Consider the following 27,640-nt stretch of genomic DNA (forward strand, 5'->3'; position numbering starts at 1 on the left):
ATGTTAGAGTTATAGGCTCAATGGCAGAGCAGAGAGATGGAGAGGAAGAAACCACCCAAAAAAATCAGCATGGCTAATCTTTGCAAGATACTTCACAATTTTGTATTTAAAATGGGTGCATTTGAGGACCTATAAATGCTATAATAAAAATAAAAAGTTATCACCAAGACTTAAAAGATGAAACTTTAAGCAAACTCATTCTCTGACGGTTGATCTTTATCATCCATGCACAGGGATCAGCAGGCTTGGGAGAACCCCAAAATTTGAAGAAATACCATATTTTTTGCTCTATAAGACTCACTTTTTCCCTCCTAAAATGTAAGGGGAAATGTGTGTGCCTCTTATGGAGCGAATGCAGGCTGCGCAGCTATCCCAGAAGCCAGAACAGCAAGAGGGATTGCTGCTTTCACTGCACAGCGATCCCTCTTGCTGTTCTGGCTTCTGAGATTCAGAATATTTTTTTTCTTATTTTCCTCCTCCAAAAACTAGGTGCGTCTTGTGGTCTGGTGCGACTTAGAGAGTGAAAAATACGGTGCTATGCATCTCTCTTTAGAGGAGGGAAACCTGAAGGAATCCCCCTCCCCAAAACAGTCCAGACAGTTGGGCATGCACAGTGGTCACAGATTGCCTCTGATGTCAGGGCACAAAAGTGGAAAGTGGAAAGTGGAGGGTGTGTGGAATGGCATGCCCTGGAAAGGGATGGCAGGATCTGTCAATTTTGGTTCTTTCAGTTTCACATCCCCCCCCCCAATCTTAGATTCATTTATCCACATTTTGCAGCAATTTGTAATTATAAAAAACATCCTCATGAAAATTCATCAGCGTTTAGTGCGAATTTCTCATAACAAACACATTTTTATAAGCTGTTTTTAATACCATACGTTTGTTGCAGTCTCACTTGTTGCCCCTAAGGAAAATAAAGTTTCAACATCTTCATATTCAAGAGGGCTGTGAATTTTAACCCAAGAAAATCTTTAATAAAAATTATAAAAGAAGAAGGCAGCTATTAATGTTTTGATTCAGCACTAGAGGGTTTGCTTCAAAAACTATCTGGATAGGTGAATCTGCTGGTTTCGGTTGCTTTCATTTTATCAGTCTTAAGTTCAGTTCTCCATATTAGCTTGAAATTTCTTTTAAACCCCTCGCAAAAAATTGTCAACATTTTAGTGTGAATTTATTTCAGCATACACATTTTAAAGCATTTTTGCATTGTGTACACACTTTTGTGAGCAAATTTCTGTAACATAATGCATTTTGTACATAAGTTTCCCTAATGTATACATTTAGAGGAACATTTTACCCTGTCAAATGCATTTTGTTGCACACGTTACTTAGCTGGAGAACTGCTTTGCAAAATTAGAAGTGAAATTTCAAACGATATTTGCAAAAAGTGCAAATTAAGTAAGTTTGTCTTTTAATTGTGAATGAGACGGAATTTCTCCCCCATCTCTAAAATCATGTCTAGGCAGTCGTATTTCCGTTTCCCTCAAAAACCTAAAATTAAATCTAGAATCTTCAAGAATCCCACCCTCTACCCCAAATTTTCACACATACCCCCCCCCCCAATCTCACTTCAGGGTCCATTTCCTGAAGCTCTACATCAAGTTGAGCCAGCTCCTCCGCAGATAGTTCATTCAAGATCTTATCTTCATCAATGTCTCGATATTTCTCCAGCTCTTTCTGGTATGAAGTCGTCATGGTTGCTGCGGTTTATGCAAAGGTGGTGTCTCTCCCGTGATGTAGAATGAGGAGGATGAAGCTGGATTTAGGGGGATAGAAAGAAGTCTCAGTGAGTAACTAGGAGGCAGCTCTAGAAGATCCAGTGTAAAATCAGACACAGGGCAACATGGAACACTGTTGGGGGGAACCAGTGGAACTCCTTGCCTCTTGATTTTTCTGACTGGTCAGCTAAGTTGGTTTCTGGGACCTCTTACCACTATAAATTAGTGGTAGTATTGGGGCTGGCACCTGATTAAAGAAAACATAGTTAATTAACCCTATGTGTGTCAATTGATTACTATTTAATTACTTGATTGAATCAGCCTACACTTCCTTATGAAAAAAGTGGAAAGCAAGGGGAGAATTCTTTCTGTGATTTTGAGATGCGTCATTCTCCATTCACTCTCAAACCAGAAGGGATGCTTGTTTTGAAATGGGGGTTGCCAACTGTCTTTTTAAAATATATAACTGCCTTCTACAATCTGGTTTGAGTGCTCCTGACTTTGGGGGGGGGGGGGACGGGACACACCAACAAGGCTAAACCCAAATGTTAATTCAACCATGGTGCTTGTGACTTGAGTTTCTTTGAAGAGCAGGGTCTCCTGGTAAGTTTATATCTTGTTCTTGAAACTCTCAGCATCCAATTTTGGTGTGTGTGCTTGTTTAATTCAAATCAAGTCACATTTCAGTCTATGGCCTTAATTGAATGATCCAGACGAATAGATCAAGGCAGGCATTTATGGCCACATCAGAGTGTTCAACAAGCAAACAAGCTTATCCGTTCACCCAAAAGAAAATGACTGGTATTTCGCACTGTACTTTAATTTTCTGTCCTGCCTAAAGGGCAGCGCTCCATTTGCCAGAAGCTTGTGCATTGGCGGGGGGGAGGGGGAGGTGTTGAATGAGTCCCCCAAAACAGTTGTTTTAAGCCACCCCATTCAGCTGATTGTCAGGACCTGGTTCTCAAAGGCTGAGAACCAGTGGTCTGGGATGATGGCACTTATAAGTCCATCATCATATGGAGGGTCACAGGCTGCCCTTCCCTGGGTTTAAGGTATAAGCCCCCCCAAGGGACTGTACCACTTCAGACTGCAAATACGGGATGGAATGGGTGCCCCTGTGCCCTATGTCAAAAGTGCCACAGAAAACAAGAAGGAAGAACTTCCCTTTGAAAGTGGTGGACTCTCCTTCCTTGGAGGTTTCTATTTTTATTTTTTTTAAAATGATATTTATTAAGATTTCCAATAAAAACATACAAATACAAACAGCAACAATTAAAAAAAAAACAAGTATAATTTCAAACCTTGTTTTCTCAACCTATTTTCCCCGACTTCCTCATACCTCCCCGTTTTGTATTCTAATTTCATGTATCCAATCAGCAAATCCATTCCCTTATTTCCCAAAAGTTTTTTACTAATTCCATTCCTTTTCTTGATCAAGACCTCTGAAAACCACGTTATTTTTAAACCCCTGTCAAACTAGCATTCATTAATCTTATAGTATTTATTAAGGTAATCTTTAAATTTCTTCCAATCTTCTTCCACTGTCTCCTTCTCCTGGTCTCGGATTCTGCCGGTCATCTCTGCCAGTCCCATGTAGTCTTGGAGGTTTCTAAACAGAGGTTGGATGGTCATCTGTCGGGGGTTCTTTAGCTGTAATTCCTGCACTGCAGGGGGTTAGGCTGGATGACCCCCGGGGTACCTTTCAACTCTACCATTTATGATTCTTAGACCAGGCTGATTCTTTAACATGGTTGGGATTTGGGGCTTGTGGGGAGAGGACACCCTGTTGTGTGCTGTCTGAAGTCGTATCCTCTCTGGAGGGCTGCGCCATGCAATGTTTTTAAATATGTAATATCATTCACATATGTCTGTGTGCGCACACTCTGTGTCTCTTAGCTATGCATTTGGACATTTCTTGAGATATCATAACCAAATTTTGTGCGTTGGTTCCTGAGATCAACAGCACGTTTCTGTCTACGTTTGGGTACTGTTGGGCGCTGTTTTGAATCAAGATGGTCAAATGAACCTTTCAAAACTATGCCGATTTTTAAACACAGGTCTCAGAATTGGTTTCCTAGAATTCCTGAGGAACCCCAGGCTAGAAACCTTCTATATCAGATTAAATGACAGATGCAAGAAGGCTCTGAAGCCTAATGATGGAGAAATCAGATTGAGCCGTCCCATTCCCATAATTAGTCTGTCTGCTTATCACTCTCTTACAAGGCAGGTGGGGAGTGCTGCAGAAAAATGCTCTCAATCTGGCTCTTCCTCTCTTCCCCTCCCTCCTTCATTTCTGGTCTCACCTTCTCTATCACAAAATGGACCCAACCCACCACACAGGGCTGTTGCACAGGACTAAATGAATGCAAAGGAACCACTCTGAAGTCTGATACACATGGTGCCTTTTTGAGCTGGGGTGTATGTGCATGTTTTTAATTCTGTGATTCTCTTTTTAACCTTTTAATCTAGTTCAAGGACCCAGTGGCGCAATGGGTCAATGCGTCTGGCTGATAACCAGAAGGTTGGTGGTTTGAGCCCACCCAAGGACAGCTGTGGCCAGAAGTCATGCACTGCAGGAATTTCAACACTATCATTCTGTGATTCGACGTTTTGTTCATCTTTTTAAGAACCTAGGAAGCTGCTTTATTCTGAGCCGGACCCCCAGTCCATCCAGCTTGGTATTGTCAACACTGACTGGCAGCGGCTCTCTAGGATGCCAGGCAGCTTTCTCTTCCAGCCCTACCTGTAGATAGCAGGGACTGAACCTGAGACCTTATGTATGCAAAGCAGGTGTTCTGACCACTGAGCTGAGGCCCTCCCTTATACCAGATGGACTCCCTGCTTTTTCTAGTACCTTTCAAATAATGCCTTCCTGTTTTCCAACCTACTTCTTTGATCTGTCTCTTCCTCTCCTTCTCACTTTCCCCCAAAAGATAAGAAGCTTTCTGAAACAGGAGTCCTGGAATCGAAGAGTTCTTGTGTGCTCTCAGAATTCAACCTCCATGCAAATGAGGAGGAGGTCTGTGTCAGCAGATATAAGGGGTGACAAACTCAGCCAGCCCTCTTCCAGCGAGATCTAAACTAAATAGGTTTGTTTGTTTTCCCCAAGATGTCTTAAACGATGGTCAAACTTCCATTCTCCATTTCCTGTGCACTTTAACAGCCTGCGGCGGATAGAAGTTCAACCACTGTGGGATAGCTTTACCAGTGGAATTTCTGCCTGTCGCACAAGTTGGTTGTGTTTCCAGCAAGCGATGTGATAGGCAAAGAAAAGCGGGGAGGTGGGGAGGTGTTTCTGGAAACACAGGTGTGGGGACCCTTTGACCCTCTAGATGTTCATAGAATCACAGAATGGTAGAGGTGGAAGAGATACCCAAGGATCATCTATTCCAGTGGTTCTCAACCTGTGGGTCCCCAGATGTTGTTGGACTACAACTCCCATCATCCCTGAGCTCTGGCCTTGCTAGCTAGGGGTGATGGGAGTTGTAGTTCAACAACATCTGGGGACCCACAGGTTGAGAAAGGCTGATCTAGTCCAGGAATGTTCCTGGATTATAACTACCCTCTTCCTCCCTGGCCCTCAGGAGCGCTGGGGCTGACAGGAGTTGTCATTCAGTGAAACACCCGGAGGAGAGGGCCAAATCTTCCCCACACCTGCTGTAACGTTGCCATGCAAGTGGACATTCAGCTGGTGAAGCGTCCCACCTGTCAGAGTAAAAAGAATGCCCTGACAAGCCTCCGGCAGACAGAGAAACCATAGCAGAGAAACAACAGTGGCATCCCCAACTCCCACCATCCCTAGCTAACAAGACCAGTGGTCAGGGATGATGGGAATTGTAGTCCCAATCTGGAGGGCTGAGTTTGGGTTATGCCTGGTATAAATGAACGTCCACAGGGGCACATCTTTCCATGCTGAAATATGTTGTTGGTGGCGACAGCCCACCTTTAGATGACTCCCACATTCTTATCTTGGCCAATCAAGTGTTTTGGTTCAATATCTGCATTTTTCCTGCCACCATTTTGGAGGAGATTAAGCTCCTACTTTGCATTGCCAAAAATAAATAAATAAACGTTGGCCATGTCATATTCCCTTCGATTGACAGGAGAAAGATGAAAGAGGCTACCTTTTTTTCTTTCTCTTTTAAAGCCACACTAGACAATTTTTACCTCCTCCCACCGAGTGGTACTCTAGACCAGTGTTTCCCAACCTTGGTCCTCCAGCTGTTTTTGGACTACAACTCCCATCATCCCTAGCTAGCAAGACCAGTGGTCAGGGATGATGGGAATTGTAGTTCAAAAACAGCTGGAGGCCCAAGGCTGGGAAACACTGCTCTAGACGTCTGCCCTAAAGTCTCACTCTGACAGCACCACAAAGAACGTGTCCATCAAGACTGCTTTGTCTCTGACAGGGGCAAACAAATGCCGCTGGGAAGCTCCGCCTTTCCCAGATTCACCTGAGCCAACATCCCATTGCCACACGCCAGGTTTAGACATAAGAATGTGAGACGGGCCAAGCTGCTTCATCTAATCCAGCCTCTTCCCTCAGCCCAACAGCACAAAGCAGGTAGGAAAGAGCCTTTTCCTTTGTTTGCTTTCCAGAATCTGGTGCTCTCTGAGGTGGAGTGCCCCTGAAAGACCCATTCCAGCCATCGGGACTAACAGCCCTTGATAGGCCTCTGAATTTGTCTCATCCCGTTTTTAAAGCCAGTTTAAATCAGCACCCATCACCTTCACATCTTGTGGCGGTGAGTTCCGCACATCAGTTTCACCCAGCCACCCCATATTCTAGTATTACGCAATGCTGGAAGGTGGTGGATTCTCCTTCCTTGGAAGTTTTCGAGCGGATGTTGGAATGGCCATTTGACATGAATTCTTTAGTTGTGGTTCCTGCATTTCAGGGGGTTGGGCTGGATGAGCTTTGGGAACCCCTTCCAACTCTACAGTTCTATGATTCGCTGAGCTCGGTTTCCCCTGTCTCCACACTGCTCGTGATTTACTAGATCTCTATCTGGACTCTTCTTTAGGGTTTTTTTTTCTTTTCCTCCTCCTCCTCCCCTTCTCTAATCTAAAACGTACACAAGGAAGGAAGATTTTACATCCATAAGAAAAACACACACACACAGAGAGAAGCCAATTCTCTTTTGACACCCTCTTGCTCCCGACTTGGGTCTGGAGATCTGCCCTGCCAGGTGGTCTAGCATTGTGCGAGGGTTAATTAACAGCGAGGAGGGGGCTTAGCTGGACTTCCGAGTAGGAAGCAAGGACACAGCGACCCGGAGCCCTCCGGGAAACCTGCCACACCATCTCTGTATTCAGCGTGGCGCTAGAGTCTCTCCCTTCAGTGCCTGTGAATAATACCAGGCGCTGGGATTCACAAGCAGGGAGACTTGCTGCTGCTGTGCTCGGGTGCTGCTTGTGGGCTTACAATTCAGGGCATCTGACTGGCCACTGTGGAAACAGGATAGAATCATAGAATCATAGAATCCTAGAGTTGGAAGAGACCACAAGGGCCATCGAGTCCAACCCCCTGCCAAGCAGGAAACACCATCAGAGCACTCCTGACATATGGTTGTCAAGCCTCTGCTTAAAGGCCTCCAAAGAAGGAGACTCCACCACACTCCTTGGCAGCAAATTCCACTGTCAAACAGCTCTTACTGTCAGGAAGTTCTTCCTAAAGTTTAGGTGGAATCTTCTTTCTTGCAGTTTGGAGCCATTGCTCCGTGTCTGCTTCTCTGGAGCAGCAGAAAACAACCTTTCTCCCTCCTCTATGTGACATCCTTTTATATATTTGAACATGGCTATCATATCACCCCTTAACCTCCTCTTCTCCAGGCTAAACATGCCCAGCTCCCTTAGCCGTTCTTCATAAGGCATCGTTTCCAGGCCTTTGACCATTTTGGTTGCTCTCCTCTGGACACGTTCCAGTTTGTCCGTGTCCTTCTTGAACTGTGGTGCCCAGAACTGGACACAGTACTCCAGGTGAGGTCTGACCAGAGCAGAATACAGCGGCACTATTACTTCCCTTGATCTAGATGCTATACTCCTATTGATGCAGCCCAGAATTGCATTGGCTTTTTTAGCTGCCAATGATGGACTAGACGGATGCTGGACTAGACGGATGCTGGACTAGACGGACCCCCATTGGCCTGGTCCAGCCGCCAGGCTATTTTGATGTCCTGATAGAACCTCCAGGTCCAGAGGCAGTCTATCTAGATCCATAAATTCATTGGGTGTTTGGCCACAGACACTGGAGTGGATGGGCCCCCCTTTGGCCCTTGGGGCCCCTTCCAATTCTACGGTTCCATTATTCTGTGCATTGCCTCTAATGTTGTCTTAATGCAGACATTGAGTGTGCAGGTGTCCTTTGCAAAGTTTAAAGGCCTTTCCTGAGCTACAGCCCCTTATGCCTGCAGGGATCCCTTTCCAAATCTCCAAGACTCTGCCCTTTGGCCCCAAATCTTCTTTGTATAAAAAATTGCCCCGAGTGTTTCTGAACTGGTAATGAACTCGGGGGAAACTGGTGATCTGGGTCACTGGGTAGGTTATTAACTGGAGGGGGAAAACAGGTTAATTTAAGATTATGAATTATTATATGAATTATATATATCTCCCACCTCTTTTTCCCAAGCCGGGGCTCAAGGTGGCTTGCGCAAGTTAAAAGAGCACAGATAAAATGCAGAAGGCTAAAAACGTATTAAAAAATAATAGTTAAAAGGTTGTTAAGCTCTAATAGAATTAAAAACAAAGTAGAAACAAAACTGTTTAAATGTAGGTAGTAAAAATAGTGCAGCCCTTTCCTTAAATAAATAAATAACCACATACATGCAATCACTCCTCCAAGTCTACCTGCCAGCAGAAGAACAACAAGGAGGGAGCCAGTCTGACTTTCCCAGGGAAAGAGTTCCAAAGTTGTCTGGGAGGAGCCACCACTGAGAAGGCCCTCTCTTGTGTCCCCACCAAGCGTGCCTGTGAGGGTGCTCAAGCAGGTTTGTATGTGAGGATACAGTCCTTCAGATAGCCTGGGCCTAAGCTGTATGACTTTACCTAGAGATGATTTGAGAGATTGGGGGATTGGGGAGGAAGGCAACTGAATGACAATTGAATCAGTTGGGAACAGAAGTGTTGGGAGACGGCAGGTGAATCGGGGGGGGGGGGGGTGCATTAAACGAAAAATTCATCAGTGGGGCAATTTGGATGGGAAGTGAATTGGCTTGCAAAGTCTGTATCCTCTGAAGTCTAAATTTTAATCTATGTACGTTGTTAGTGTGTTCAGATTTTATGCAGCTTTGGATAGGAGTGATGGGTCTCCTGCTCTAGAGATCTTTTAGGTATCTAGGAATACTCTGGCTTTATGTCTGCAATCCCCTCCCTGAAACACGGTGCAGCTTCCACCTCCACCCCTCCTTCCATTCCCCCAGTCAACCCCTACCTTATCCCAAGTCAGACGCTTGGTTCTATCTAACGCGATGTTGTCTACACTGACTGGCAGCGACTCTCCAGGCTTTCAGAGGAAGGCCATTCCCTGTCCTATCTATTTATTCTTACTAAGTTATTTATTGCATTCCTACCCCACCTTTTCCTCCAAGGAGCTCAAGGTGGCGTACACAATTCTCCTCCTCTTCCTCATTTGATCCTCACAACAACCCTGTGAGGTGGGTTAGGCTGAGAGGCAGTGACTGGCCCAAGGTCACCCGGTGAGCTCCATAGCTGAGTGTCAGGATTTGAACCCTGGTCTCTCCCAGGTCCTAGCCTACCACTTTAACCACTACACCACCACTGGCCCTCCTACCTGAAGATGCTATTGGGGATTGAACCTGGAACCTTCTGAAGGCAAAGCAGGTGTTCTGCCCTCAGATACAACCCTTCCGTTCTAGTCGTCATAGGTAAAGGTAAAGGGACCCCTGACCATTAGGTCCAGTCGTGGCCGACTCTGGGGTTGCGGCGCTCATCTCGCTTTATTGGCCGAGGGAGCCGGCGTACAGCTTCCAGGTCATGTGGCCAGCAGGACTAAGCCGCTTCTGGCAAACCAGAGCAGCGCATGGAAACGCCGTTTACCTTCCTGCCGGAGTGGTACCTATTTATCTACTTGCACTTTGAGGTGCTTTCAAACTGCTAGGTTGGCAGGAGCAGGGACTGAGCAACGGGAGCTCACCCCGTGGCAGGGATTCGAACCGCCAACCTTCTGATCGGCAAGTCCTAGGCCCTGTGGTTTAACCCACAGCGCCACCCGCGTCCCTCTAGTCGTCATAGTTCTCAATAAAGGGCCAATTTGCAATGAAACCAAGGAAGCTGCCTTATACTGAGTCTGGTCACTGGGGTCTGTCTAATGTTGTTTGCTCTGACTGGCAGCAGCTTCCCAGAGTTTTAGGCAGCCCTAACTGAAGGTGTCAGAAATTGAACCATGGACCTTCTGCTTTCAAGGCAAGTGCTCCATGCCTGAGCTGCAGCTTTTTCCTACGTGATCCCCACCTTCTCCGCAGCCACAACTTGGCCCTCGGCCGCATTTCCCAGGCAGACAACTGAGCTTGCCAAAAGCCCTCCCGCCTTTGCCCAGATCTCTCTCTCTCCCTTCTTGGCTTCCAGAACCTTTAAGGCTGCGAGATGCTCAGGGTGGGGCCACTATCCATAACAATTATCTTTTGCGCTTTTTTTGCTATGTCACTCTGCCTAGCGCTCCATCGACGGCGTCATAAAAAGGGTAATAGCTGTCCAGTTTCACACCATTTGAGAGACAGTGGCTGTGTACAGTTAAGGCATATCACCCCCCCACCCCTTCTCGAAGAATCCCGGGAACTGTAGTTCACCCTTGAGCCTAGCTGCAAGTCTCAGCTCCTGCAAACTGCGGTTCCCAAAATTATTCAAATGCAGCTTGCCTTGGGGAAGGTTCCAGGATAGGCTCAAATCTGTTTTGAAGATTCGATGCCACTTTTGAGTCCGAATTCAATCGCTTGGGGATCTCCTTTGACCCACCTATACTTCCTCCGTCTGGATTAGAGGATCCACCTGTTTCTAACCTCACCATCAAGGCTTAAAACATTACTTAAGCTCTCCTCCACCTTCAGCCCATAGATCTGTTTCCTCGCAAGCCCTCCTCCTCTCTTCCAAATCTTCAGTTAGCAAGAGACAACTGCGTTTTGTGATGCCCACGCACACCCCTCCCACCAGACATGGGGTGGGGCCTGCTCTACACTTTTGCAGCAGGAGGAAGTGGTAGAGTCCTTGCAGAGCAGGCTGTGCCACTTCAGGCTGCAGGTATAGAGTTGAAAGGACCCTGCCTGGATCCCCTTGAAAGTGAACCAAAATCCTTTCTGAGAGATTTCAGCGACCGTCTGCCAACTCCCAACTTGCAGCTTTTTTGTGGTACAGTCTATTCAGGTTTGAGGGCAAGCCCAGCAGTGGGGGGGGGGACACCCCACCCCAGGCTTTGACCCTTTCTAACTGGTCACGTAGTGAGCTACTTGCACAGAAATTCATTTTGTTTGATTTTACTGGACACACACAGACATTTGCAGGGGGCGTTGCCTGTGCACAAGGCAAAACGGTACAGTCCTCGCTGATATCATGCCAGGATTCTACTGCCTTATCTGTTGCGTGTGCCGACCGGGCCTGTGTGTGTCCGGGTGTATAGAAGAGCTGTTCAGTTATCCTTCAGCAACACTCTCCACCCCACAAGGACTCAGCCCAAACATAGCCGGCGACTTCCCCTGCCTTTGCTTGGCGTACAATTTTCTCGCCACCCGCTTGCTGCCTCTTAAATTCCCACGAAGCCAAGGAGGGGGGAAAGGGGGGGAAAGGGACCCAGACTTACCTCCCAGGCAGGCTGTGTCGGCCTCTGCCTTTTTTCTCCCCCACCCCGAGCGGTGTGAACCTAGCAGGCAGGGCAAACGGGGAGAGAGCGAGAGAGCGGCAAGCCCAGGAACTGTGTGAGATCAGCATTTTATTATTTTAGCTTTCCAGCCGGGCAGGCGGGCGGGGTGAGGAGCGCAAGAGCGAGAGATCACATATACAGACTCCGTTATCAATCACTCCGCAGACCTGCCGAGCGGCCGAGTCAAGACCTCCAGCGGCCACAGCTGAGAAGTGCCAAGCCGAAGGACCGGTTCAACCGGGAAGATGCTGCTGGTGCTTCTGTTTTGTTTCATTTCAAGCCTAGCCAGGCCTCCACTGCAGCTGGACTACTGCTGTGCGCTCTGTATGGGGCTCCCCTTGGAGCTGGTTCCGAAGCTCCAGCTGGGTCAGAATGTGGAGGCCAGACTCATGATGGGGAAATCTGGCTGACAGCATGTGGCACCGCTGTTAAAACATCTGCACTAGCTGCCATCTACTACCCAGCTGCGTTCAAGGTCCTCATATTAATTTTTGAAGCCCTGAACTGCTTAGGCATGGGTAGGCAAACTAAGGCCCAGGGGCCGGATCCGGCCCAATTGTCTTCTGAATCCAGCCCGCGGACAGTCTGGGAATCAGTGTGTTTTTACATGAGTGGAACGTGTCCTTTTATTTAAAATGCATCTCTGGGTTATTTGTGGGGCCTGCCTGGTGTTTTTACATGAGAAGAATGTGTGCTTTTATTTAAAATGCATCTCTGGGTTATTTGTGGGGCATAGGAATTCATTCTTTTTTTTCTTCAAAATATAGTCCAGCCCCCACAAGGTCTGAGGGACAGTGGACCGGCCCCCTGCTGAAAAAGTTTGCTGCCCCCTGTGCTTAGGTCTCAGGGACCGCCTGAATATAAATCTCAGCTCGGTCACTGAGATCATCTGCAGGAGCGGCATTGGTGAGATGAGGCTCAGTCGACAAGAAGAAACACTTTAGTGCCATCGGGCCCAGTCCTGTGGAACTCTATGCCACTGGAGATTCAGCAGGCGCCTTCCCATTTTTAAACACCTGCTGGAAACTTTTATAACCTGCCCTCTCTATGCAAGCAATTAAGAAGACATCCTTGCACAATTGTTAATTGATGTTTGTTTTTAACTTCTTTAATGGTTTTTATTGTATGGTTTTATTGCTGCAGACCGCTTTGATACATTGATATGTTTTATGACAGAGGTTTACAGGTATTTAAGAAAAAATACGAGAAATTTGTGGTGCAGAAATGAATAAAATAATTATCATGCTACCTCACAGATTCAGCCCTCCACTTTCCAGGATCCTCAGAGTTGCCTTCCTCACCCCTTCTCTCTTTTCCCCCCTCTTTTTAGACAGTTGGTTGTGTGCAAATAGAAACAAAAGCTTAGCCTGCTGAGATAGTGAACTGGTTGGGGGAAGCTCAGGAAGTGTCTTGCCTCTGTAAAAGACCCAAATTCTGTGCTGTCTGATAATAATAATAATAATAATAATAATAATAATAATAATAATAATAATTTATTTGTACCCCGCCCATCTGGCTGGGTTTCCCCAGCCACTCTGGGCGGCTTCCATCGAAACCAAAAATACACTAAAATATCACAGATTAAAAACTTCCCTGATGTCTTCTGAATGTCAGGTAGTTATTTATCGCTTTGACATCTGATGGGAGGGCGTTCCACAGGGCAGGCACCACCACCGAGAAGGCCCTCTGCCTGGTTCCCTGTAGCTTTGCTTCTTGTAATGAGGGAACCGCCAGAAGGCCCTCGGCGCTGGACCTCAGCGTCCAGGCAGAACGATGGGGGTGGAGACGCAGATGCAGAAAGGGAGGATGCAAAAGGAACCGCAGCCTTCTATGCAACGGCTTCTGGTGAAGAATATCCCCAGTGCTCCTTGGAGATGTCATGGGCTTAACCTGAGACCTTCTGCATGCAGAGCAAATGTTCTCTCCACCGAGCCAAACCCCTTCCCCTAAAAGCAAAGTAAAATCATCATCCACATGGTTCTGAATAAAGGGCTGTTTTTAAATAAGAAACCTGGGAAGCTTCTTCATACCTAGCCAGACACTTGGGTCCATCCAGCTCAGCATGCTCACTTATGGCTTATGTGTGTGGTACGGAAGCTGTACTACCCAGGACAGGATGGGGTTGTGCAGAGTTGTTAAGGCAGCAGAGAGCATTGTTGGCTGCCCACTCTCCACCTTAGAGCAGATTTATGCCACAAGGTGCCATAGGAAGGTACTGGACATAGTAAAAGATCCATCGCATCCTGGTCACTGTCTCTTCGAGCTCCTGCCGTCGGGACGGAGATACAGGATGATGAAGACAAGAACGAGCCGTCTCAAGAACAGCTTCTTCTCCAGAGCGGTCTCAGCCCTGAATGGGAAACCTGGACTTTGAAAGTTATCTAATCTTCCTTGCTGTGTTATACTGTATTGTTTTAATTAATGTTTTTATAGTTGTTCTGATTTTGTGTGGAGTGCCCTACCTGGGTGGATGGAGCAGCCAAGTAAATTTCGTTGTCCCTGAGAGGGGGCAATGACAATAAAGATGATGATGATGATGATGATGATGATGATGATGATGATGATTATTGCCTGCGCTGACTGGCAGCAGCTCTCCAGGGTTTCGCACCAGGAGCCTTTCCCAGATGTGCTAGGGATCAGACCTGGGACCTTCTGCATGCCAAGCAGATGCTCGACCACCGAGGCACAGCTGCTCTGCGACCAAGAAAAAAAGCACTCTGCTCACGTTCAGAGGAATGAACGCCCCTTGCAAATCCTGAACGCTCCTTCGCTGGCTCGAATTAACCCACAGCTTTTATACCTCTGGAAGCTCCTCTGTGAGTATCGGGGAGAGAAGGGGATCCCCATGGCTGGTAATGGTCACTCTGATAGGCATGAAAGGCTGTGTTTTGGCCTATGATAGGAATCGTGGTGGTACCTGGTGTGGTGTCGCCCCCTGGTGGACAATCAAAGCAGAGCAGATGAAGGCAGCCACTAAGTGATTGGGGGGGGGGGGGGACACACCTGTCCCCCTCCATAAGTTCATAGAATGAGAGTTGGAAGGGACCACAAGGGTCATCTAGGAATCTTTTTGGTCCAACATGGAGCTTCAACCCACAACCCTGAGATTAAGAGTCTCATGCTCTACCGACTGAAATATCCCAGGCTTTAGTGTGACGCAGTGGCATGAGTCATAGGACCAAGCCAAGGACCAGCAAGACCTGGGTTCAAACTGGTCAGGGAGTTGCAGTTCGGCAACATCAGCCTTAAAATCGAGGAGGGCAACAGACGAGGATGAAGACGTCACATTAAAGCCATTTATTTTCAGAGAAATGTTCTACAGGCTGTTGAAACTGTTTTAAAAAAAATGATAGTATTTTTTTCAGGTAATAAAAAAATCCAGGACTTTGTCCCGCTAACAGTTCTCATTCGCTGGCTGCAGACTCATGTTCCCACACGCCTGTGTCCTGCTCAGACGCTCAGCCTCGTTTGACCATCCAGTCAGACTTGAAGCATTTTTCTTCGACCCAACAAAAATAGCTTTCCCTCCCCCAATTTGCAAAGAAAGACAACCATCTGGCCCTCATGGAAAGACCCCCACAAAACCTTCCCCTCTCCTGCAGCAGGCGTGGGCCTCATTTGGTCTGGTGTCCAACTTTTCACCCACAAGGCGCCCGAGTTCATACGTGACAACAAAGAAGGATACGGCTACAAAGGAAATACAGGCTGCTCCTCTGAAAGGGCTCTCTGATAGCAAGCCCCACTGCAATCGCTGCGCCTATGAGTTTCCCAATGGAAACTCCCCAGCGAAGCTGAACAGGGACCTGACACCTGTGGCAACGCACTCTTTCAACGGCGGCCCCACTAGGACGCAGATCCGTTCCATAGCTTGCTGGATGCGTAACGCCCACCGTTTGGACAGGCAGCCAAAACAAATCAGCTAGGAATAGTGGGCGCTTTTCGAACTGTGAGCAGTCAATAGAAGTTTGGCATCAACCTTTGTGCCAAAAATTTGGGGCGATGGTGGTTGGGTTTTTTAAAGGAGACATTTTGATTAAAATGCCTTGGTTGCCTGGTCTGAGAGCCTTGCCCAAATCCCATTGCCGGGTTTATCTTTTAAACCTGGGATGGGAAACCTGTGATGCTTCAGCTGTTGGTTGGACTCTCCTCTGCCCCAGTCAACCTGGCCAGTGTTCAGGCTCCCTTCTGTGTGCTGTTCCTGAAGCAGAGACAATGGCAAGCTTTCAACACCTCCCAAAGACCCATCTTTTAAAGCAGCCATTTATATACGTTTATATTAGTTATTGATATTTAAAGGAATGTTTCATTGATGGCTTCTCCATTTTTTACTGATGCATTTCTTTGTATTTTTGGTTTTAAATGCTGTATATGCATTTTTTCTCTCTGAATTAACGTCCTGTGTAAGCTACTCAGGGACTTTGCATCTTAAGCTGTATATAAACATTACTGGTGGTAGCATGATAAGAACGGATCGCAAACACAGAGGCAATCAAATCAGGCATTTCAACACGAGGCCGTTGTGGTGCAAATGAAATTGGAGGTGGTTAGCAGCTGATTTGTGAATCTCGGGGAATATCTGGCTTGCCAAACGCCGGAAACAAGATGGTCTGTTGCCGACAGACGTCCTGAAAATGACCACATTACTGGAAAAGGAATTATGACCAGAGATTATCTTTCTTCTAACGGTTTTTGAACAGAAGGGAGCAGAACAAAACTGGAACGTTTGAGAAACTCTTACAATGACCTTATAACCAGGCTCTGTTTCTCCCTTGAAGGCCAATTCTTACTGCCATGCCTATTTATTTTCTCATGTTTGCTATGAACAGCCGTTTTGCGGAAACAGGACGTGGAGTCAGCAAGGAAGGTCCCATGCCCTACGTATTCGGAACGCTTTGCTTGATGATGATCTTCTGTCTGGTGGCTCGGACATTGGAGTCGGCCATGGGAGGCCCTGCCCCGAGGGCGGCCGCGGCAGCGTTGGGCAGGCCATGGGCTGTGATGTACTTCTTGTAGGCCTCGCGGATGATCTTGAAGGCCCGTATGTTGGAGTACGGGATGTCGGTGATGGGGTCGCGGTAGATGGCGGCCTTGTGGGTGACGGGGCAGACCTCCTTCACAGGCAACTTGGGGGCCCGAGACTTCGGGAAGACGCGCTCAAAAGTCTCGTCGTCACTGAAAGTGATGAAGGTCCGTGAACATTTGGCGGCCGAGGCGAAAGATGCTGGCGGGGCCTCCAGGGGCGGGGGCTGCATGTCCTGGTCCAAACTGAAGCAGGCGGGAAGGGGTCCAGTGTTATTTGTAATTTCACAAAATTTATACACCACCTGAATATATATATTTTTTTGGGGGGGGGGAGCCTCAAACAGCTTCACACAAAAAATTATCTACAAGCATTTAAGATGTACGAAAAGTTAAGATAAAAACCAATTCAAACTGGCACCAACTTTCTAAAGGCCTGATTAGGCTTGCCTGAAGAAAAACGTTTTTAGCAGGTGCCAAAAAGAGCACAGTGAAGCCACCTGCCTGATGTCAATAGGCAGGGAGTTCCGAAGTGTAGCTGCTGCTGCACTGAAAGATCAAGTTCTTGCAAATGGGTATTATGTGGCACCTGTTTGTCCTGCTCAGAGTAGCCCCACTGAAATGAATGGACATGGAGTTGTATTCAACTAAGTCCTAGTGAGACAGGCTAGTAGTCTATTTATCTCAGGACTGTCTACACTGACTGGCAGCAGCCCTCCAGTGGTCCAGACAAGGGACATGGAAAGCAGATGCTCTACCACTGAGCTATAGCCCTTCCACTTAAAGTGTAATAAGATTCTAGTCCTCATGGCTCCAAATGAATGGCTGGTTTTAAATAGGAACCTAGGAAGCTGTTTCATACTTAGCCACGCCCTTGGTCCACCAAGAACAGTATTGTTTGCACTGACTGGCAGAAGCTCTTGGAGGTCTCAGAGAATAGTATTTTCCATCCCTACCTGGTGATGCCAGAGATTGGACCTGGGACCTGCTGAATGCAAAGCAGACGCTCCAATTCTGAGCTAGAGCCCTTCCCTTAAATGCTTGAAGGGAAGGCGTATGATCTCCCATTCTACCAGTTGTGGTCGCCCAGCGAGAAGGAAAAGAAAATTTGCACATGCTCAGAGGCACAGTAGTATTCCAGGCTTCAGTGGTGAAGGTAGATAATGGGTAGAGAGGCCCGACTGAAAATAGTAATAATCGAGCCTCTCTGTCCGTACGCTAGTTTAAGCAATGAATACCCGCTATAAAATTTAGAGTGTGTTCTTAGTTTGCGACTTGCAGAAATGCAGGTATCTAAAGGACTGGATGTACAATTGGCCTGGATATAGAACTGAACCCAAGGCTGTGAATAACCACTCGCCTAGTCACTTTTGGTGAGTGGAATCCCCACCAGGCGACCAGGCAGTTTCTGTGCACTAGGAGACAAAGTGGGCACTCTCATTTTCTTTTTTAGGCCAACAACGCTCCCAGATTCAAAATATGCCTGGAAAGGCAAGCCATGCCTGACAAAATTCTTAAGGACTAGGAACTTGGGCCTACTGCTTCACACATCCAGCTTGCTCCATCCCAGGGGCAAGCCGAAAACCCTTACCCCTCAACGTCCACATTCTCTTCCTTGAAGCCGAGGTCAGACACGAGGGGCATGGTCCCCGAGTAGTAGCGGATGGTGGGCCCCACACATTTCCTCTTCTTCTGCACCTGTCTCTTCTTGTCTGCTTCCAAGCGCTCGTACGTCTCTGCACAGAGGAAAGGAAGCGAAACTCCTGACAACCCCAAACTTTTGACATAAGGCACATCCGTTCCTGGATAATTCTTATGGACTAGTAACTTTGCCGGACGCAGGTGGCGCTGTGGGTAAAACCTCAGCGCCTAGGACTTGCCGATCGCATGGTCAGCGGTTCGAATCCCCACGGCGGGGTGCGCTCCCGTCGTTCGGTCCCAGCGCCTGCCAACCTAGCAGTTCGAAAGCACCCCTAAGTGCAAGTAGATAAATAGGTACCGCTCTGGCGGGAAGGTAAACGGCATTCCGTGTGCTGCGCTGGCTCGCCAGATGCAGCTTGTCACGCTGGCCACGTGACCCAGAAGTGTCTGCGGACAGCGCTGGCTCCTGGCCTCTAGAGTGAGATCAGCGCACAACCCTAGAGTCTGGCAAGACTGGCCCGTACGGGCAGGGGTACCTTTACCTTTACCTTAGTAACTTTGCTAGGCTAGGGGGATGCGGGTGGCGCTGTGGGTTAAACCACAGAGCCTAGGGCTTGCCAAGCAGAAGATCGGCGGTTCGAATCCCCGCGGCGGGGTGAGCTCCCGTCGTTCGGTCCCAGCGCCTGCCAACCTAGCAGTTCGAAAGCACCCCTAAGTGCAAGTAGATAAATAGGGACCGCTTACTAGCGGGAAGGTAAACGGCGTTCCATGTGCTGCGCTGGCTCGCCAGTTGCAGCTTGTCACGCTGGCCACGTGACCCGGAAGTGTCTGCGGACAGCACTGGCTCCTGGCCTCTAGAGTGAGATCAGCGCACAACCCTAGAGTCTGGCAAGACTGGCCCGTATGGGCAGGGGTACCTTTACCTTTACCTTAGTAACTTTGCTAGGGGGATGCGGGTGGCGCTGTGGGTTAAACCACAGAGTCTAGGGCTTGCCAATCAGAAGGTCGGCGGTTCGAATCTCCGTGCCTCGGTGAGCTCCCGTTACTCGGTCCCTGCTCCTGCCAACCTAGCAGTTCGGAAGCACGTCAAAGTGCAAGTAGATAAATAGGTACCGCTCCAGTGGGAAGGTAAACGGTGTTTCCGTGCGCTGCTCTGGTTCGCCAGAAGCGGCTTAGTCATGCTGGCCACATGACCTGGAAGCTGTACGCCGGCTCCCTCGGCCAATAAAGCGAGATGAGCGCCACAACCCCAGAGTCGGCCATGACTGGACCAAATGGTCAGGGGTCCCTTTACCTTTACTTTAGTAACTTTGCTATACCGCAGCACCTGACTCACCCAAAGAGCGCAGGTTGAGCTCCTCTGTGATCTTGGCCTCTTCCAGCAGCTCCTCCTGGGTCAGGGGCCGTTCGTAGCTGGGGCCCGCCCCCTTTTTGCGTTTCGACTGCACCTGGCGCTCCTGCAGGCGTAGGAAAGTCTGCCGCGTGTGTTCGGTCGTCGACTGGCGCATGTATTTGCGGCCTGGGCAGGCAAGGGTTAGGAGGAAGGAGTTTGAAACAAGAAGAGGGAGAGCAAAGAATTTCAAATTGGGACTTTCAAGCACGGCCCTCCAGGCCTTTCTAACTGGCCCTTGGGCCTCTCCACAAGCCACACATCCACTCCCCAAGCCACCCCACTTCTCCCTAGGTCTAACACCTCACAGGCCCTGATTCACACCCTTCTGGAGTGTTTCTGCCTGGTAGGAAGGCAACTATAAATCACTTAGGGATGCCTCCTAGGAAGCGATCCATAACTAAAATAATCAAGAATGACAGCATGCCTTTGAACAGCGATAAGGCCTTGCCTGAATGGAAAGGTGTGGAATTGGATATGGGGAAAAGTTTGTCTGCCTCTCTCGTAACACGAGAATTTGTGGAGATTCAATGAAGCTGGAAGATTCAGGACAAATAAAGGGATCTGATTTCTTTCCGCAGGGCCTGTAAGACAGTGTTGTTCCGCCTGGCCTTCGGCTTGGAATCAATTTGATTCCCCCCCCCACCTCTTCTTTTTTCCTTTCTCCTCCTGTGATGGAACTCTTATTTGGGGACTTCCCTGGCTTTTTTCTGCCCCATGTAGGACCAGTCTGGATAGTTAGCCTTGGTGAAGACTTGACGTTTTCATCCCAAAAAAACTTTTTGATTTGAGTTTCCATTGAAATGAGGCTGTATTTTAATGTTTTAATGTTGTATTTTAATCTTGTTTTTGAGTTGTATTTCAATCAATTTGTTTTTATATCGGGGTGTTAGCCGCCCTGAGCCCGGTCTAGGCTGGGGAGGGTGGGGTATAAATAAAATTTATTATTTATTATTATTCAGGCAGTGCACAGTTAAACTACAGAACTCGCTCCGGCAGGAAGCAACAGGGATCACCAACTTGGGAGGGCTTCAGAAAAGGATTGGACAAATTCATGGTGACAGCAATGGCTACTAGCCATGAGGGCTCTGCTGTGCCTCCACTGTCAGAGGTGTTTCTGAAGACTAGCTGCTTGAAGCTGTAGGAGGGACAAGTGCTATTGTGCTCAGATGCTGCTTGTGGGCTTCCCATTGGGATTCTGGACTAGATGGGCCCCCTTTGGCCTGATCCAGATGCCAGGCTGCTCTTACATTCTTTCATGTGTGTAGAATGCTTAGAAATCACTGGTTTTTGTGTAGCTGTGACGTGGCCTTCCGTGCAAAGGTTGAGCATCACATTCTTCGCTCTAGCACTCTTCTTCTGGCCCTGCCCAGCAGCCCCTGGAAAGTCGCCTATGAAAGGATACGGCCTTCAGGCTGAGAAAGATTCCTCATCTCTGGTTTAATCTGAGACTTTTTAATTAATGCACACTCAAAATGGGCACTCACTGTCTCCGAGGTCATCCTGGAGCTCAGCTGGGGCCAGCCTTTCCTCTCTCACTTTCTGGGAGCTGCTTACAGGCGCATCTGCCTTCTTGGGCCTCAGGCTCTTGATGGGTTCCTACGGAGGATTCAAACAACAGAAATTAGGAAGGGCGGTTTATAGATGTGATTCATCAGCAGAACAAAAAGCCACCAGGTGTTTAAAAAGCATGAAAGGTCAGAGCTTACATTTTCTTGACTTTGGAGAGACCTAAAATAACTAGAGAGCACCCTACAATTAGAGTCATGGGCCCCTACTAAAATGACTCCAGACAAAACAAACCAAGTTTAAGATGCATTTATTTAGAGCATTCCCCACCCCCAACTCTTCAACCAACAAAAGATCCCAGAGCAACTTATGTACAATCAAAAACAAGACAGTCCCTTCTAGATTTATGGTCTAAGAAAGCAGGACACAAAAAGAAAAAAGGAAAGACCTGCCAACGAAAATGAAGAACATATTTATGTATGCGCCAACGGCAGCAAGAGTTTTAATAGTACAAGGATGGAAGAATGAAGAAACCCCGAAAAAAGAACATTGGCAAGAAAAATTGATGAACTATGTGGAACCGGCAAAATTGACGCACAAACTGCACGACAAGGACGACTGTGACTTCAAAGAAGAATGGGAACCTTTTACAAAGTATTTAAAGAAACAACAAAATGAATTGGACTCCCTGGCAGGTTTTGAATAAACATACACAAATTTATTTGTTAATATAATAGATGGATAACTTAGAGATTTTTACATTTTTATAATATGCAGAAAACAAAATGTGCTAATAAATCAGAAAGAGGAACTGAGGGAAGTGGTAGTGGGGAGGGGGGAAATTGGGGGGAAACATAATTGCTGGAATAATTTGTTATGTGAAAATAGTCAATAAAATTTCAAAAGGAAAAAAGGAAGGGGGAGGAAAGAGGAAAAGCAAATTCAGGTCCTTAAAAAGCTAAATGGTAGTTCTTAAAATGACTTCCCACAGGGGCTCCTCGCAGGTGCTGCCCATTCTCCTCAAACCATAGGCAGAAGGTTGCCAACTCCACCCCCCCCCACCCCATGGATAATCCCACAGTCCGCAGGGGACAGGAGTATTGCCTCTTGCACACAAACATCTCCCTCACCACTTTCTTTTTCTGCACTCCCAGCAGTCTCCGTTGCAGCAGTGGGGGCAGTTTCAATGCAGCCGGGCAAATGCCTCGCTCCACTTTGCTTGCCTCTCAGTGGAGACACAAGAGCAGCTCAGACACTGCTGCAGTTGGCGCATAGCGGTCAACTGTCCCTTATTTGGCGGGAAACTCTCTTATCCCAGCGCCGTGTCCCGCTGCTGTCCCTTGTTGATGATGTCCCTTAAATTTCCCGGGTTTCATGCTCGCCCGGCTTGGGAGGAAAGCAGAGGCTCAGGGTCCTCCGCCGCGTGAGAGAGAGCGCGCACGTCGTGAGGAGACGGGTGGCGGCGGGTGGACAGCCAGCCTCTCTTGTGAGACTTCCGCCATGCTGCCAGGGGAAGCCGGAAGTGGCAGCAGCGGCTGAGGAGGCGTCATGAGGGAGGAGGAAGAGGAGGAGATGGGGAGGGATGCAGAAGGGTGGCGCTTCAGCGGCCGCCGCAGTACCACAACTGCCTCATGCCAGGCTTGCGGGCGGCATGGGCAAGAGTCTCTCCCTCCCTCTCTCTCTTGGGCAGGGAAGGCCGATGGAACTCCTCGCACCAGGACGACGGCAGCCCCGACGTGCTACTTAGCATGCCCTCCAACCAGTGCAGCATCTTAATGTAATGATTTCCCCCTCTGCATCCCTTTCATAACTGTTATTTTTATAAATCATTTGTCTATCCATAGTTCAAATTTTTACTACAAGTTTTCTGTCAATCCTACCAATGTAAGTAACTCTTTACAATAGCTTTTCAAATAAATTATAAACTTTCCCCATTCTTTATTAAAGAGGTCCTCTTCCTAGTTTCTAATTCTGCCTGTAAGCTTTGCCATCTCGACGTCGTTCATCAGTTTTGTCTGTCACTCTTCTTTGGTGGGAGTCGTAGACCCTTAGGATCATCTAGTCCAACCCCCTGCAAAGAACAGTCAGTCGCAGCAAAAGCAGCATGGCTCCATCAGTGCAAATGTATAAGCTAAGCCAAAATCCCTTATTTTGGCTGCTGATCCCTTATTTTCGAGGCTGCTGGTCCCTTATTTTCAAATCTGTAAGTTGACAGCTATGAGTTGGCGCTCAGCATTCCCACCAGCCCTGCTCTCTCCCATTAATGGATTTGGAATTTCAGGAGGGCATCAGTGTGCCCGGCTCTGCCCATCTCCTGTTACACCTACCTTGTAGGCTTTGGTGACAACCCTCCGCTTCCTCTTGGGCTCGTTGTCATCCTGATCACTGCTGGGCTCATCTCCCTCGTCAATATCAAAGTCGGAATCTACTTCGTCGTCACTGTCCGACTGGTCGCCTTTGTACTCATCATCACCAGATTCCTGCAGGGCAGTGAGAGAAGATGGTTGAGTGGGGAGAGCTCTCTTTCTGAACAGCAATGGCAAGAGACTCAATTTGCCATGCCCTGTCCCCCCAAGCCAACCCCAGCAGATCTCTGCCCACCCCTCTAGCCTTTGAGCCACACCTTGTATATCTTCGCTCCACCCCTTCTGAGTCATATCTCTGCAAAAAAAAAACCCACAGCCAGCCAGCATGGTGTAGGGATTTGGGGCTTACAGTAGTCTAATTTCTCAGCCTAAACCTTGAAGGGGGTTTTGAAGCTAAAAATGGGGGTGGGGGTATCACGTATACCCCCCTAAGTTCTCTGGGAGAGAGGATGAATAAAAAAGGAGAAAATGAGAAAGGACATCCAAAGTCAGTGTGGTTAAAGTGTCATACTAGGACCTACGTGACCAGGGTTCAATTCCCCACTCAAGCCATGAAGCTGACTGGGTGACTGCCTAGCCTACCTCACAGGGTCATTGTGGGAATTAAATGAGGGGGAATAATTATGTAGGCTACCTTAAGGCTCCATAGCTGTCAACGTTTCCCTTTTTTTAAGGGAAATTCCCTTATTCCAAATAGGACTCCTCGCAAGAAAAGGGAAAAGTTGACAGCTATTTTGAGCTCCTGGCAGAAGGAAGGTAGGATGTAAATGAGATACTTCCCTCTCTCTACCAAAATGACTTATTCAGCCACCATCACTAAAAGAAACCACCCTGTCCAGGAGCAGTCTACCGCCAAGCAACCTGTTGCAGTAAAGAAGATGCGGGTAGAACTGCTTATGGGCTCCCCAAGTGCAGCCTCCTTTTGGAGAGAAAGTGCTGGACCTTCTTGGTTCAAAACTTCCAGAAATTAATATTTCTATTCTACGTATTGCACAAACAAAACTGGACCTATGTATCTGTAGCCCCGCCCATCCCGCCTTCCATCCAGCCAATCACAAGCAAGCACCGCCTCGGCCAGGAACTCGGGGTCCCGCCCACTCGTGACCTACCCCGCCCCCTGCCGCTGCCCATCAACCCAAGTCCCGCCCCCTACCTCCGTGAAGCCCCCGTACGTCGTCTTATAAAACTCGTCCTCTTCCTCCGCTTCGAGCAGCCCCGAGAGCCGGTTCCCTGCCGTCCGCCGCGGCGCTCGGCCTCCAGCCAGGCCCGTCGAAGCGGACGCCGCCGCCGCCATTTTAGAGCGCAGTGGCGATCGATGCCGTCGGCTCGCAACCACGCGCCCTGCGTTGCGGGGCCATTCGCAACGCCTCCGCTTGAATGACTGGAGGGATGAGTCATCGAGCGCCGAGCTAACGGACGCCGATGGTGGGTAGACGCGATTAGTTGAGTGTCGACGCAGAGATTGGGAAGGGAATGGGGGAATCGAACGCCGAGAAAGTCGATGGGTGAGAAACAAGCCTAAGAGGATTCAGCATCTTTCCAACGAGACGCTTCCGGGGAGGATCTGAAAGCTGGGTGTTCAGAAGACACCTTCCTTTTATTAATGCCCTTGCAGAAACTAGAAATTCATTTAGCAGTCATGCTCCGATAGGCCTATTTTTCATGCATTTGCTTAATCCCCTGCCCTTTGCAAAGTGGTAAGTATGTAGATGCCTGGGACGCAGGTGGCGCTGTGGGTTAAAGCCTCAGCGCCTAGGGCTTGCCGATCGAAAGGTCGGCGGTTCGAATCCCTGCGGCGGGGTGCGCTCCCGCTGCTCGGTCCCAGCGCCTGCCAACCTAGCAGTTCGAAAGCACCTCCGGGTGCAAGTAGATAAATAGGGACCGCTTACCAGCGGGAAGGTAAACGGCGTTTCCGTGTGCGGCTCTGGCTCGCCAGAGCAGCGATGTCACGCTGGCCACGTGACCCGGAAGTGTCTCCGGACAGCGCTGGCCCCTGGCCTCTTAAGTGAGATGGGCGCACAACCCCAGAGTCTGTCAAGACTGGCCCCTACGGGCAGGGGTACCTTTACCTTTACCTTTAAGTATGTAGATAAAGGTAAAGGGTAAAGGGACCCCTGACCGTTAGGTCCAGTCGTGACCGACTCTAAGGTTGTGGCGCTCATCTTGCTTTACTGGCCGAGGGAGCCAGCGTACAGCTTCTGGGTCATGTGTCCAGCATGACTAAGCCGCTTCTGGCGAACCAGAGCAGCGCATGGAAACGCCGTTTACCTTCCCGCCGGAGCGGGACCTATTTATCTACTTGCACTTTGACGTGCTTTCAAACTGCTAGGTTGGCAGGAGCAGGGACCGAGCAAGGGGAGCTCACCCTGTCATTGCGGGGATTCGAACCGCCAACCTTCTGATCAGCAAGTCCTAGACTCTGTGGTTTAACCCACAGCGCCACCCACGTCCCTAAGTATGTACAGTGGTACCTTGGGTTAAGTACTTAATTCGTTCCGGAGGTCCGTTCTTAACCTGAAACTGTTCTTAACCTGAAGCACCACTTTATCTAATGGGGCCTCCTGCTGCTGCCGCACCGCTGGAGCACGATTTCTGTTCTCGTCCTGAAGCAAAGTTCTTAACCTGAGGTACTATTTCTGGGTTAGTGGAGTCTGTAACCTGAAGCTTGTGTAACTTGAGGTACCACTGTAGATGGTGCTGTGTAAATAATAGTGAGGAGAGTAGCAAGAATAAAACTTGCTTGGTTGACTAAAGGCCACTTCCATTCAGCATTCTATCTCCAAAAGCAGTCAGAGACGATGCATTCATGTAGCCCGCGAAGCAGCACCACTCCAAAGTACACTAGCTTTGCATTTGGAAGTTTCACCCACCTCTCTTTTTTACCAATTAATGTTTATTGCTCTTCAAAAATTGTAACGAATTTAACATCAAATTTAATAAAAAAATTAAAAATTTCATCTGCCTCTTGTGGCTAGTATCTGCAGGTGGACTCTTCCAAGAGTGCCAGCGCTGCTCTGCTGAATGAAGGCTAACCCACCAGCCCACCTCCGACACTGGTGAAATGGATTCCTCCAGGAAGCCCACAAGTCCTGCAATTTGCCCTCTTCCTCCACCCAAAAACTGATATCCAGAGGTTGACTGCCCCTTTGAATGGAGGTTCCATTCCACTGGTGACCATTCTCAGAGCTGAAGAACCATCTTAGCTTTTCATGTATTGGTACATAGAATCATAACAGTGGAGAACTGGATCATCTTGTCCAATGATCATCATTCTAGTCCAGCCCCCTGCATGTACAGTGGTGCCCCGCAAGACGAATGCCTCACAAGACGTAAAACCCGCTAGACGAAAGGGTTTTCCGTTTTGGAGGTGCTTCGCAAAACGAATTTCCTATGGGCTTGCTTCGCAAGACGAAAATGTCTTGCGAGTTCCTGCGGTTCCCCCCCTTTTTCTAAGCCGCTAAGCCGCTTATCTGCTTATCCGCCAAGCCGATAAGACGCTGATAGCGCTAATAGTGCTAATCCGCTAAGCCGTCAATGGGCTTGCTTCGCAAGACGAAAAAACCGCTAGACGAAGAGACTCGCGGAACGGATTCTTTTCGTCTTGCGAGGCACCATTGTACTGTGGAACCACTGTTGAAAGTCTGGGAATCAGATAATAGGCTTTTTTCAATTGGAACTCGCTGGAACTTATTTCTGGCACCTCACAGGTGGGCGCCATTGCCATTCTAAGAGAATGAGGGAGGTGTTCATGGTGAACACCTTTTTTTCTAGAAAACATCTTTTTTCTAGAAAAGTAGCACTGGATAGAGGCAATATAATTCAGATTCAAGACTGGGACAAAATAGGGGCCACTCATCCATTAAAATCAGTTTCCAGTTCTGTTTGTGAAATTTCACTGACGTTACTTCATAGATGGTATCACACACTGCGAGAAATGAAGTTACAGGGAACCAGGCAGAGGGCTTTCTCGGTAGTGGTGCCCGCCCTGTGGAACAAGCTCCCTTCAGATGTCAAATAAATAAACAACTATCTGACTTTTAGAAGGCATCTGAAGGCAGCCGTGTTTAAATAAAGTTTTTAGATATGTTGTAAGCCACCCAGAGTGACTGGGGAAACCCGGCCAGAT

General features: G+C 48.2%; 2 protein-coding genes across 2 annotated transcripts in view; both read right to left on the reverse strand.

Moving 5' to 3' along the window:
• The window catches only part of TMOD4 (tropomodulin 4), a 28,360-nt gene extending 16,677 nt beyond the window's left edge, over positions 1 to 11,683 (reverse strand). Inside the window, exons 1-2 of the mRNA XM_079958344.1 lie at positions 11,530 to 11,683; positions 1,573 to 1,759 (exon numbers count right to left, since the gene is read on the reverse strand). Coding sequence (XP_079814470.1) covers positions 1,573 to 1,698 — 126 coding nt within the window. The 5' untranslated portion in view covers positions 1,699 to 1,759; positions 11,530 to 11,683. The remainder of the gene's footprint in view (positions 1 to 1,572; positions 1,760 to 11,529) is intronic.
• Positions 11,684 to 14,871: 3,188 nt separating this feature from the next.
• VPS72 (vacuolar protein sorting 72 homolog) lies at positions 14,872 to 24,835 on the reverse strand. Its single transcript, XM_079958308.1, has 6 exons — positions 24,668 to 24,835; positions 23,476 to 23,628; positions 21,127 to 21,238; positions 19,586 to 19,768; positions 18,200 to 18,344; positions 14,872 to 16,854 (listed from the first exon to the last, which is right to left on the reverse strand). Exons 1-6 carry the CDS (start codon positions 24,806 to 24,808, stop codon positions 16,464 to 16,466), a joined length of 1,125 nt encoding a protein of 374 aa, XP_079814434.1. The 5' UTR covers positions 24,809 to 24,835; the 3' UTR covers positions 14,872 to 16,463.
• Between the last annotated feature and the right edge of the window lie 2,805 nt (positions 24,836 to 27,640).

This window comes from Podarcis cretensis (assembly GCF_951804945.1).
Source record: "Podarcis cretensis genome assembly, chromosome: 16".
In the NCBI taxonomy this organism is placed as follows: domain Eukaryota; kingdom Metazoa; phylum Chordata; class Lepidosauria; order Squamata; family Lacertidae; genus Podarcis; species Podarcis cretensis.